Genomic DNA, 14,318 nt, shown 5'->3' with positions numbered 1-14,318 from the left:
AAAATAACAGCCTTCCAGAGTATCTGCTTTCCTACCTATAAAATAGCAGAAAAATATCCCCTACCTAACATACAAGATTTTTTTTTAAGTTCAAATGAAATCATAAATGGGAACATGCTCTTTAATGTGTAAAACACTATATTAAGTGGTTATTTAAGGCAGTTCAAAATATCTGCCCTACTAAAGGAAGGTTAGCAGGATGCCCTCCATAAATGAGGGTCAGTATTATTCAGTCATTCATAAATTCCTTAACAAAATTTATTCTTTGCTTTAAAAACAAATGGAACAATATGTGTATAACTACCTACTATATAATTAATTCCCGGAATTACTGGTGAAAGTGTTACTTTCCTGTTACTCTTCTTCTAACCCTGTTTAATTTCTGCTTACATCTCTGAGAAATGTCCAGCTTTAGAGAAGAGCAGTTACTCTGATTAGCTCTATCATTAGTAGTCCCACTGTTTTGTTTCCCTAAAGATGTACCAGTAAAACCAAAGAAATTACTAATGAAAACATACCTCTTTTCCCTTGGTTGTCCCTGGTACAGATAAGTATAAGTAATTCATACCTGTACTTTTTAAAATAAATTTTGGACTTCCCTGGTGGCACAGTGGTTGAGAGTCCACCTGCCAATGCAGGGGACACGGGTTCGAGCCCTGGTCTGGGAAGATCCCACATGCCGCGGAGCAACTAAGCTGGTGCGCCACAACTGCTAAGCCTGTGCTCTAGAGCCCGCAAGCCACAGCTGCTGAGCCCATGTGCCACAACTACTGACGCCCACGCACATAAAGCCCATGCTCTGCAACAAGAGAAGCCACTGCAAGGAGAAGCCCACATGTCACAACGAAGAGTAGCCCCCACTCGCCCCAACTAGTGAAAGCCTGCGTGCAGCAAACGAAGACCCAATGCAGCCAAAAATAAATAAATAAAAAATAAATTTATTAAAAAAATAAATTCTTACACCTGACAGTATAGTGCTAATATTTTTTAAAAGCAGCCTCAATGGATTTTTTCTTTTAAAAGCACTAAGTAAAATGTAATGCGTCTCATATAAGCAGTATGAGGATAACAGAAAGTGTGAATGCTTTTCATGAAATTGGTTCTTATCACGCTCCCATATAGCTATCTCTGCATTTACCAGAACCCACTAAATTATTTTTCTCATGCAGTTTTCTTCTTAACTAGACAACAAACTCCCTGAGGAAAAGACAATGCTTTGGAGCAGCTTCGTACCTCTAACACCTATCAATATCTGACACATATTGGTGCTAAATAAAATCTGAACAGAACTGAACTATCAATACCATGCCCTGGTTTTCTTTTTCTTTTTAATTTATTTATTTTATTTATTTATTTTTAGCTGTGTTGGGTATTCGTTGCTGCGCGGGGGCTTTCTCTAGTTGCAGCGAGCAGGGGCTACTCTTTGTTGAGGTGCGAGGGCTTCTCACTGCAGTGGCTTCTCTTGTTGCGGAGTACGGGCTCTAGGCATGCAGGCTTCAGTAGTTGTGGCACGCGGGCTCAGTAGTTGTGGCTCACGGGCTCTAGAGCTCAGGCTCAGTAGCTGTGGCACACGGGCTTAGTTGCTCCACGGCATGTGGGATCTTCCCGGACCAGGGCTCGAACCCGTGTCCCCTGCATTGGCAGGCGGATTCTTAACCACTGCACCACCAGGGAAGCTCGCCCTGGTTTTCTATAATGAGATTTTCTGTGCCCCGGACAAGGTCAGATAAGCTTTGCTGAGTTCCCAGACATATTTGTTCTTGGTAGTTTGAGAGGCTGTAGTGTGGTGTGGTGGTTTCATTAGTAAAACTGAACGTATCTGATTCATGTAAAATGTACAAGTTGTAAAAGAACTGTATTTTAGGTGCTATACATTAAATATTGCTCCTGTTTCTAGGGCTGAAACATCTAGGATAGGATATAAACTTATGAAGAGATATTGGTTTTATAATGGCAAATCTATGGTATGTATATTGATTTCCCAGCTTGCAAATACAAGTTAACTTTGTACTCTTTATCCCAGTGTTTCAAGGGATAAGTACTGCACAACAAACTTCACTGGTGATTCTGATTAGACATTCAGGTTGTTACTTATTTATCTCTACTATGGAATTCAGTTGCCATAAATTAAATTTAGTTTCATTTATTTCTCCTTAATAATACCCATTTAACTCAGGGAGTACTAGAGGTTTTAGGTTTAATCTTTTTTGTTTCTATTGAGGTATAATTGGCATACAACATTATATTAGGTTTAATCTTTAACATTAATCCAGTTTGTATTAAGACAGGGAAATAGATATTGGAAATCTTATTTTAGAGCTGTAAAGACAGAGAAGTAAGTGGTTTTCCCCAGCGTTCAGTTTGAGTTCACCGTACTGTCAACATTAGGCCCCTTGAGTTCTTGATTCCTATAGGCCAAACTTTTCTGTCTGGACCATTTAGGGCCTATAATCCACCTTCTGAGGCAAAAAATCTAAATACAATTTTTCTTTCTTAAGGAACGTGTTGACCTCAGTAAAACTGCATTTTTTATTGTTGTGTAGATCTAGATTTGGGAAGCTGTTTTTGTATAACTCCAGTCAGCTGTGACTAAGAACACTGAATATAAAGTCCTTTATTTTCCTGAAGTTACCATTCATGATAATGTTAGGAAAGTTACATTATTAAATAAATGCTTTAACTTATCCAAGGATACTTCCAAAATATATCATGTTTCCTTCCTACAAACGGGTTGCAGAAGTAAGTTATGATGTGATTTTTGCAACGTGAGTGTCTTCAAATGAAGGACATGTAAATAATTTTCCAAATAAACTGATAAGGATGAGTGTGGGGAAAGGGTATTAGCAATGCGGTGCTCTTTTAAAAAAATAAATGCATCCCTACTTACTTGTCCATGTTCAGTCATGCCATAGCTTTATTTTCTACAAATCAGAGATGGAAGAATGACCAGTTTCTGGGGTAAAAGCTGACTGTTTTAAATGTCAACTTACAATTTAGTTCCAGATTCTCATCTTAGGAGACATATATCCACATTTGCCTAACAATGAATGCAATAATGGTTACAGTATAAACTCCAAATTGAAACACTGTTAATTACTGTTCAACTACATTGGTTAAAATTCATAGATGTTCCTGTTCAATAAACCTGATATATAAAATTGAATCAGATGAAAAGAGATCATTAGTTACATTCTTTCCTTTTAATACACTTTTTCCCAGCCAGGGTTCAAACTCAGACTTCAAAGCTAATGCTCTTAAATAGGTTCTCTATATATAAATACATAAATTCCATAAATATTAAAAACTGAATCATAACACCCTAAACTCCAGGATATCACACAATCATATCCATTCCTCACTCCCTTGGCAAAGGTCATTTGGACAGATACACCATAGTTGTATATACATATACATGTACATATGGTTTACACGTACTTGTGGTATATACACATACCATACTTTTTGTCTTTTTCTTTTGCCAGTGCCCACCTCCATTTTTATCAAAATTCAGGGCAAAAACAAGCAGGAATCCAAAGCAGAATATAGGTTCAGGTCACAAAGGCTAAGTAAGTGTTTTGTGTTTAACAGCAGTTAAAAACAAAGAAATGTAAGAACACTGGCAATAAATTGAATATCTAATATCTAACTCACAGCAAGTTGGGGGATTTATTTACAGAGAATCACAGAATTTCCATGTGAGAAGGAACCTTAGAGTTCAGATAGTGGGGTCCAGAAGGCAATTAACCCAAGGTCACATAGATACACACGTGTATGTGTATGTAATATACATACACGTGTATTTCATAGTTCAGAAGTTACTTCCCCCTGTAAAATCCTAAAGACATCATCTTAACGTTTTCATTTTCTTTTTTTTTAAATTAATTGATTTATTTTATCTTATTTTTTGTCTGCATTGCATCTTTGTTGCTGCACATGGGCTTTCCCTAGTCGCAGTGAGCAGGGCTACTCTATCTATCTATCTATCTATCTATCTATCTATCTATTTATTTATTTATGGCTGTGTTGGGTCTTCGTTTCCGTGCGAGGGCTTTCTCTAGTTGTGGCAAGCGGGGGCCACTCTTCATCGCGGTGCGCAGGCCTCTCACTATCGTGGCCTCTATTGTTGTGGAGCACGGGCTCCAGACGTGCAGGCTCAGTAATTGTGCCTCACGGGCCCAGCCACTCTGCGGCATGTGGGATCCTCCCAGACCAGGGCTCGAACCCGTGTCCCCTGCATTGGCAGGCAGATTCTCACCCACTGAGCCACCAGGGAAGCCCCAGGGCTACTCTTCATTGAGGTGCGCAGGATACTCATCGTGGTGGCTTCTCTTGCTGCGGAGCACAGACTCCAGGGGCGTGGGCTTCAGTGGTTGTGGCACGTGGGCTCAGTAGTAGCTGTGGCTCACGGGCTCTAGAGCACAGGCTCAGTAGTTGTGGCGCACGGGTTTAGTTGCTCTGCATCATGTGGGATCTTCCCAGACCAGGGCTCGATCCCATGTCCCCTGCACTGGCAGGAGGATTCTTAACCACTGCGCCACCAGGGAAGTCCCATCTTAATGTTTCCGTCCTCTCCTTACTCAAATTAATTTCAAAATTAGAACATTAAAGTACATAGATGATCTAGTTCAAAAAATAAGATGACAAAAAAATGGATAACGTATTCTAACAAAAAACTCTGGAAAACCTTGCAGCTAACATTTATAGTTAATATTAAATTGTTAATTTTCTCTTTTTTTTAACATCTTTATTGGAGTATAATTGCTTTACACTGTTACGTTAGTTTCTGCTTTATAACAAAGTGAATCAGCTATACGTATACATATATCCCCATATCCCCTCCCTCTTGTATCTCCCTCCCACCCTCCCTATCCCACCCCTCTAGGTGCTCTCAGGGAGCTGGTCTCCCTGTGCTATGCGGCTGCTTCCTATTAGCTATCTATTTTACATTTGGTAGTATGTATATGTCAATGCCATTCTCTCACTTCGTCCCAGCTTACCCTTCCCCCTCCCTGTGTCCTCAAGTCCATTCTCTATGTCTGCATCTTTATTCCTGTCCTGCCCCTAGGTTCTTCAGAAATATATTTTTTTAACTGTTAATTTTCAAGGAACTGCAAATCCCTTCTCTTTTTTTTCCTTTCACCCCACCCACCTCAAAAAAGGAAAAAAGAAAACAAAGAACAAAACAAATCTGGCTCTTCGCTGGTAACTGCAATTCAGGACACAGGCAGTTGGCGATGACCTTTCCAGGGCCTAAACTGTCAACCAAGGATGACAGAAAGAAAGCATAAAAGAAGAGGTACTCTACATTTAAAAACCTGCCCTAATCTAGAAATTTACTGCTTTCTTTTGGCCTGTCCCTCCTGCCACATAAATACCTTCATACTGCATATAGTAAAAAAAAAAAAAAAGTACTCAGAATAGCTATACCTATGGCATATTCTTATTATTGTAAATTGTAGTAAAACTGAGAATGTTTTTCCATTTTTTACTTTTGAATGATCATGAAGAGTTAGTATATGCACCCCTTGTTGTTCTAACCCATTCTGAAAGTACAACTCTTTTCGTGTCAGCAAAGATCTCCCACTTTCTCAGTCCCCGAGATATCTATTTCTTCTTGGTGGGAAAAAAAAAACAAAGAAACCCTTAGCTACAAATTCTAAGATAGGGAATAAACCACAGTCTGACTCTGAATTCTTGAGTTTTGTCTGTGCATGTACCCATAATTATCCACTCTTGTTAAAATATAATTAATTTATAACTCTTTAAGTCATGTAGGAAATATTATATAAAAATAAAGTAGCAGAATAAATCAAAAATAAATAAATAAATGATCGTGAAATTATATCTGCCTGCATCCTTCAGTTAATCAGAAAGTTACACTCACCAACAAATATCACAATAGCTTTTACATTTGATTATATAAAACTGGGCAGGCATTCGATATATTGCCAACCTTCACCTCCTTGTTACTAGATATGATTTCTGTCTTAGCACCAAAGTAATGCATAAAATCAATTTACTATTTACTTTCAGTGTTCTATTTCCCTTTTTTTACTTTTTACTAGAAATTCCTGGGATCAAGGATAAAAATGACAGAAGACATTGCCAATATATGTTTCATAACTGACTAAACCCTTGTCTACCATGTTTTAATAGGTGACTTTTACCTCAGAGCAACTTAGAAGACAGCAAAATGGATTAAATTACTTACATTTGCACCTGATTACAACTGTCAGATATGAGGCTTATTAAAGCCAACAGAATATCATAAAATCAAATTGGAGGAAATATGATTCGGGAATAAATAGGTTACTTACCTATAGCTTTAAATCACATGCCTGCTAAATCGTTACTCGATATGTGCTGAAAATAACTAGCCAGCAAAGCCATTCTTTTAACAGAAATAGTCTTCAAAAGCTAATGCAAATCTGTTTTGGATTTATTACCTTTGAATACATACCTTTCTTTTTAAAGTTATATAATAAAGCAACATGAATCAAGCATAAATACTACTGCATAGTTCAATACCACCACCTACTGTAGTTGCTATTAAGTTAAAATCTTTTTATCAAATGGGTTCAAGTGCATTAAGACATAAAACTATAAAACCACAGGTGGATGCCTTCATTTTTCTGAGGCAATTTTTGGGTAGGGGTCTGATCTAAGAATTCACTAAGTCTGGGATATTAAATAGGAAAACAGTGTAAAGACAACTGCACAAGCAGCTAAATTTGGTCAGTTTAAGGGCATTCTTTCTTCTTCCTCCCTCCCTTGGATTTTCCTGGTGTAACAGAATATTTTATTTTGGACATCTAAAAATACCCTTGCAAGACCACAGTATTAGTTAGATTACTGAAATTTTTAATTTAGTTTCCAATCTGTCACCAGTTGGGAAACAGTAATCTAAGGGCTAGCAATAACAAAAGTACTCATTAATTTAGAAGAAATATGAGACCAAAATTTCAAAAAAGGCAACTCTGAGGATGAAAATTGAAGGATTTTTTAAAATTAAGATTAAAAAACAACACCAATACTAACAGCTAAAACTGACAAAAGGCCTAGAACATGAAGACATGACTTTAAAAGTGTGGATACTTCTAACAGAAATACTGCTTTAATGAATGAAAATCTTCAATGTAGAAACAGATTACATCGGGGCTTCCCTGGTGGCACAGTGCTTGAGAATCCGCCTGCCAATGCAGGGGACACGGGTTTGAGCCCTGGTCCGGGAAGATCCCACACGCCGCAGAGCAACTAAGCCCGTGTGCCACAACTGCTGAGCCTGTGCTCTAGAGCCCGTGAGCCACAACTACTGAGCCCACGTGCCACAACTACTGAAGCCCGTGCGCCTAGAGCCCATGCTCCGCAATGAGAAGCCACCGCAATGAGAAGCCCGCGCACCACAACGAAGAGTAGCCCCTGCCCGCCGCAACTAGGGAAAGCCCGCACGCAGCAGCGAAGACCCAACACAGCCAAAAATGAATAAATAAGATAAATAAATTTTTTTTAAAAAAGAAATAGATCACATCTTATAACTAGGATTAAATATCAACAATACATCTTGTGAAGTTTTTGCCAAGTTAAAAAAATTTAATGACTTAATGGAAAGCATAATTTTCAATACATAACTGTTTATCTTATATATACTATAGCAAGACACAAACATATGTTTATTTTAAATAATGAATGACTACAATATAAGTACATGATACAGTGTACTGTGCTTCAAAAGGACCCATGATTATACAATAAAGAAATATCAGTAACATTATTCAAAAAAGGACAGATTGTCTGAATGGGCCTAAAAAGCCCAGACTTTTAATTTGGATTTTCTATAGTAATGTTAGATAATTGCTTTCAAACCAATCTCTAAAGCATTAAAAACAAAATTCCTTAGTTTTACTAGTACTCTTTCCCATTGGAAGGCCTTTCAAATAGAGTGACACAAATGACTCTCACCCACTGGAAAATATAACATTTTCCACATGCACCAACTTGGAAAATATGGTTATTTACTATGCAGAATGTTCTTTAGGTTAGAAGATAAAACCTTAAGGGAGAAAAAGGGTCATTACTGCAGTCTTAACTGTACTGTGTGACTGAGCCTACAAACTTTGACAAAATACTGGAGTGGCTATTTCAGAAGAAAGGACCAAGGTCGGCTTTTATTCAAAAATTACAGATTCATAGGATCTGGAACAAAAGGAACCTTAATAATTGATTCTAACTCCCTTTTCTTACAGAAGAGGTAAATGACCAAACCAGAGAAGTGAAAAGAGATGACCAAAGCTACAGTTAGTTGGTGACAAAAATCAAGGTTATCTAATATCCAGTTCTCTTAACTCCCAAAGCAGTATTTTCTTTCTGCCACAGAACAGTTTATGATTTTTCTTATCTTGGACAAATTGAAGCAATAAAATGAAGCAGGTAAAGAAATATTACAACCTAATCATACAAACTGTAGTATTACAGATTTATCAGAGAGGCAGTGAGGTATAATGAAAAACAATAATGAACAGGGATTCAAAATACCCAAATTGGAACTCATCACTTCCTAGCTATGTGAGTCTTAACATCTCCGGGGACTGATTAAACTGTAAAATGGTATGTGAATGTCAGTGAATGTTACCACTATAACTTTTTTTTTTAAGTTATACTTTTTAATAAACCCAAATAAGAATTTTTTCCTCCAATAATACTACATTCTCATAATGGAGCTACTAAGAGTATGACAAGTGGAGAGTCCTAACTGAAAAAAATCTAAACTTGGATTCAAGGGCTAGCTTAGATATTTACACATGTCTGTCATTAATTTCACTATGTTAAGATAGCATTGGCTACAGCACTTAAAAAGAAGGATAGCTGTATTCTCTCGATAGCAAAAGCAAAATAAAATATACTGGATGAAGAACTTTAGGAAAGCTCTTTTCCACACATTTTATGGGCTTTTATACTATGTTATGCTAAAAACAGAGCAGAATGATAGAGTGGAGTAAAAAAAAAATTGCAGATTGGAATCTTGGCTCCCAAAAATACTAGCTGTGCAACTTGAATACTTCTTGGGCCCTAGCTTTCCTCAAAAGAGAATTGTGAGAATTAGAAGTAACCAAGGTAAGACATCTAGCTCAGTGCACCTGGCATACAGGACATATTTAATAATCATTATTAAATTTGAAAGGAAATTATCAAAATTTGCCACAAAACAAAGTGTACTGCAAGTAATATAAAAGTATTTGGGGCTTCCCTGGTGGCGCAGTGGTTGAGAGTCCACCTGCCGATGCAGGGGACACGGGTTCGTGCCCTGGTCCTGGAGGATCCCACATGCCGTGGAGCGGCTGGGCCTGTGAGCCATGGCTGCTGAGCCTGCGCGTCCGGAGCCTGTGCTCCGCAACGGAAGAGGCCACAACAGTGAGAGGCCGCGTACCGAAGAAGAAAAAAAAAAAAGGATTTTAATGAATTTCAATTAGAAGACTAAGACAATTCAGTACGCATGATGTTAACTTATAAGGGTTATTATAGTACAGATTTAATGCCAAAGTGATACAGCAAAGAACAACAATAATTTTCACACCTCCATATCTTTTTTTAAACTCTTTTATCCAACAGTCATCTACTTGGCTATTCTACAGGATACTACATAGCTGCCTAACAGATACTCTTCTCCCTTGATTTTAACTTAAATTTTTTTTTTTCTACAACTCTACCACTGAGTGTGAGATTTAAAGTGTGTGGCCTTCACTTACAACATCCAAAAGCATAATACACAGAATATTCCCTAAAAAAGGTTTTAAAGAATTAAATAAAAAACAATAAGCTTTAGTTATCTTCTGCCCAGAAAAAAAAATGTGGCCAAGAAAACAATCTTTCACTTTTTGTATTAACCATAACTAATTTGAAATTAGTTGTTATATATTTGCTATAGAAATTTCCCGCACTCACAAAAATTTTCAGAGCTATCTGCTTACAATCATAAAATTATCAGTCCTTTAAAAACCTGTGATTTTTGAGAATTAAAAAAATAATGTAAATATTTTAGATATGAAAAGGCTGCTTCATCTTATCTACATCTTTTATCCATTGAAAGTAAACATTTAAAATGTTTTCAACGAATTAGCAAGGTTTATTACTTCATGAGAGACCAAAGTTTATTGCTTTATTACCTGTAAATTAGGTCATTAAGGGGTAAATGACTTTAAGAAACATCAGACAATGAAACTCATTAACACATATCATTTCCAGTCCCTTCTCATTTTTATTTCAGCATGAACTCTTCACTTCATAATAAGAGTAGCCTTTTGTTTACAAATAAACACTGCAGAAGAAGGAGTTTTCCCTCCCTTTTTATCTTAGACATGTTAAGAAAACTTTAGTTGTACCAATCAAGGTAAACAGACATGCTTGCAGGACTTCCCAGGCAGCACAGCAGTTAAGAACCCGCCTGCCAATTCAGGGGACATGGGTTCAAGCCCTGGTCCAGGAAAATCCCACATGCTGCGGAGCAACTAAGCCTGTGCGCCAGAACTAGCCGGTGTGCTGCAACTACTGAAGCCCACGTGCCTAGACCCCGTGCTCTGCAACAAGACAAGAAACCACAATGAGAAGCCTACGCAGCACAATGAAGAGTAGCCCCCGCTCGCCACAACTAGAGAAAGCCCGCGCACAGCAACTAAGACCCAGCGCAGGCAAAAATAAAAATAAATTAAAAATAAATAAATTTATTTTAAAGACCCAGACATGCTCAAGAAAGCAATACATTCTCTTATTATTTTAGTACCACCAGTACAGATAAACTACAAATTAAAATATAAGATAATTACAAAAACAGGATATAGCAATGCATTTTTAAAGCACAAAACTACAAAGAACTCTTTCCAACAATTACTCACACAACCTAAAAGTGAATAGCAAAATGATAAAGAGCTGACTGTAATGGCAAAAGGCCACCCTCCACTCAATTCTTCAGCATTTGGGTTTCCCTTTGAAGATTTCTGTTAAGTGCTAAATATCTATTCAGTAATTTTAATGGCAGTCTGGACTTTTACAGTAGTACTGAATAGGAAACCATCATAAATTAAGTTTACTGGGTCTCTCTACACTAGGGCAACATAAAATTCTATTAAACACCAAAACATATCTACTATAATAATTCCTTCCCATGATGAAGGTAAATATGAAGACTCTAAGGAGACCAATTCCTTGATTTTTCTCCACTCCTGGCCTGCAACAGTAACACTGTAGCTCTGCAGTTAAACTCTCCCCAACACTCCCTGTCTTGATCTTTATGGGCAAATTAAAATATTTTTCCCATAAGCATAAAAAGAAATCAAGGAATAGACTAAACTGAAGACCTTGGGTAACAATTTCATCCTCTGCAACTAGTTGGCAAGCTTCCTGAAACTTCTGTCTCACCGTCTTACAATTTCATCCTTCAAATGGAAATGAAGAAAAACACCAAGTGAGATGTACACTGAGCTGTGAGTGATCCCAGGTCAGCCTGATTCTCTGCCAAAAAAGGCCAGGCAACATTTACTCTTCTTGCTGTAGTTTCTTTCTCTTTCTTATCCCCTCAAAACACCTTCCCGTATATTACTATACTACTGTAATTCACCTGTAGCTACGATACTTCACTTCCCAAAGGAACCACTTCCTGACACTGACTACCCTCTAAAGACGCTTTCGGATGTTTTATTTCCTCACCCATTCTTTAATTCCATTACTATAAACCTCTCTCGCCAGAGGTGGAGTTCTTAGAGACAAAGAGACTTGAATGGATTTTAAGTCTCTCAGACCTTCGTCCCAACCTCAAAGCCTGTACACGTCTAAGAGTTCCCAGAAACAATGAGCTACAAAAGTACAGACTAAACGGGAAAGAAGAGGAAGTATCAGAACAATACCCAAAGCAAACAGCACCGAAAACTCGTGGTCGTCTCTATCATCTCAGTCTACCACCCCCACTTCCCTAGTTTAACCAAGGTCTCTCAAACTCAGAGAAAAGTCCCCTAGCCCATAATTTCCCCCTCGCTTCACGAAGAAAGTGGCAGAAAGAAAAGAAGCTAGCTCCCTCCGGTCGATCGGAGCTGTGATGCTTTTTCTGCCGGGTGAAGGGAGGCAAGCCAAGGGTTGTGTAAAGAATGGAAAGCTGAGTGATACTGGGGGGAGGGGGAATTAGGGCGCCAGAGCTAATCCCCCGCCGGGGCCCCGCTGGTGGAAGAGGCAGGAGGCGACCGGTCGGGAGGAAGAGGGAAGCCGGGCTGCACTGGGCTTTCGGGTCGCGAAAAGGGGGAGAGAAGTCTGGCAGTCCTAGAGGCCGGGGGGTGACGGCGCCAGACAAGGGAGGAGGCTCAGTGCGGAGCGAATTTTTCGGGGCACGAGAGAGGGAATCGCCTTCCTCCCGCCACCCTAGCCCCCTCCAAGCGCACACCTCAAACCTGCTCTTGGTCACTCCGTTCACGTCCCTCCTCATGGGGCCGGCGGGTGCGGCCGGGGCCGGGCGCTGCGGCGTGCGGAGTGCAAAGACTGGGGGCCCCGGGCAGGCCCGTGAGTTCCGGCACCGAGAGGAGGCAGAGGAGCTGCGGGCAGGGGCCGTCGGCGGGGAGGAGAGACCTCTCGACTCCGGCAGGGCCTCTTCCACCTCCCGCGGTGTGGCGACGACTGCTCGTCGCTAGCTCTTCTCTCTCCTCAGCCTCAACTTCAACCCAAAACAAAAACACTCCCCACCTACCAGCAACGCCGCTCCTCATTGGGCAGAGCTGCCCGGGCCTCGGAACTGCGTGGGGAGGGGGAGGAGGAGGAGCGCGCGGCGGCGGCGGTGGCGGCGGCGGCGGCGGCGGCGGCGGCGGCGCAGGACCACCCCTCCCCCACCCCCGGGTGCAGCCGGCGACCATCAGCCTGGGAGCAGCCGGAGCGCGGCGGCGGCGGCGGCGGCGGCGGCGGCGGCGGCGGCGGCGGCGGCACGAGCCCGCTCTCGCCTCCAAGGCAGGAAAGCCCACCGCGAGAAGGAGAGGCAGGGAAGTGCCTATGTGTCTGTGTGTATTTATGTATGGGAGGGGCTGTGGGGCGGATGCGAGTGCGCGCGTGCTCGCCGACCGGTGAGAGAAGAGAAAGCAGGACAACTGCACACAGCACCCGAGCCCACTCTCCTCTCCTCCGCGGGCAAACAGCACGCACCAACTCACTAAGCACTTGAGCTGTCTGTCTTGTCCTCCCAGCCCCCTAAGTCTTGTCGCTTCCCCGATAGCCTGTGCTGGCGCACATGTCCTTCCCAGCCACCCAACTCCCTTCCCCTATCACTCACTGTCGCCTTGAACCCAAAGTGCAGCAGGCGGTCCCTACTCGGAGCCATTTTCCTCGTCTCTGGTTGTCTCTAGATTGGGGCAGTGCTGCTGCCGCCGCCGCCGCCGCCGTTGCTGCCGCCTCCCCCGCCCCCGTGAATTGCATTACCGGGTGTTGCAGGGAGGCTTGGGGGGCCGCTGCGGAGCGTGGATCTTCCTGTGCATGGATCAGGAGGACAGAGGGACAATTGTGCTGCCCTCTGCTCCGGGGACGTGCGGCAAGGCGCACCTCGTGCCTTGGGGTCAGGGGGTGCAGTGCAGGAGCTGGGCGACCATTCCTTTAGCCGGGGGAGGGGCGCGCTTTGGTGGAGGTGGGGGCGGGTGAGGCAGAAAGGCCTCGGCTTCACCCGCTCCTCCGCCGCCCGACCGCCGCAGGCACCCAATGGGCTCTAGTGCCTACCCGCCCTCCAATCAGGGCTCTGGTTGGTGAGACCCTGATCCTGACGCCACTTTGGCGGGAGAAACAAGCGTGTCTGAAGGAGCAGGCGGGGGCGCTTGCCCCGCCGTAACATTCATTATGACTCTTTCTATAGAAGCTAGATTGTGTCATATTTTAGCAACCCCAGCCCTCAAGGTCTCAAAACTTATGATCTAATTTCTATGAATTAACGAATAAGAGTTTACCCTTAGAGCGACAAACTACAGAATTGTATCCCAAAGATAAAATATTAGAAACTATCATAAATTCTAGCAGTCCTGGCTGGACCACTTCTAACTGTATTACAAAGTAGGTGAGTTTGTCTTCTTACCTCTTTTCACTTGCACATTCAGTGACTGGCTTATTAGGAATGTCTGATTAAGAGATGAGCTTATTTAAGAGCAACTAGTGCTGGAGATCTTTTAAAATAGGCATATTTTTGCTGGAAGGCTTATGAACCAACTCTTCAAGAACTTTTTAAAATTTTTTTATCCTAGAAAGGGCTTCCTAAGCAAGGAACCCAGCTTCAGAAACTCATTCTCAGGCCCACAAAGCCAGGTCTAGATGTT

At 41.4% G+C, this 14,318-nt stretch overlaps 1 protein-coding gene across 1 annotated transcript in view; it reads right to left on the bottom strand.

The window, feature by feature from the left end:
* The window catches only part of FBXL20 (F-box and leucine rich repeat protein 20), a 107,157-nt gene extending 94,501 nt beyond the window's left edge, over nucleotides 1-12,656 (bottom strand). The window contains exon 1 of the mRNA XM_082678423.1: nucleotides 12,422-12,656. Coding sequence (XP_082534549.1) covers nucleotides 12,422-12,463 — 42 coding nt within the window. The 5' untranslated portion in view covers nucleotides 12,464-12,656. The remainder of the gene's footprint in view (nucleotides 1-12,421) is intronic.
* Nucleotides 12,657-14,318: the final 1,662 nt, after the last annotated feature.

Source organism: Grampus griseus (assembly GCF_964374135.1).
Source record: "Grampus griseus genome assembly, chromosome: 20".
Classification (NCBI taxonomy): Eukaryota; Metazoa; Chordata; class Mammalia; order Artiodactyla; family Delphinidae; genus Grampus; species Grampus griseus.
Note: the sequence above shows the minus strand (reverse complement) of the source record. Positions and strands in the feature narration are given on the sequence as shown.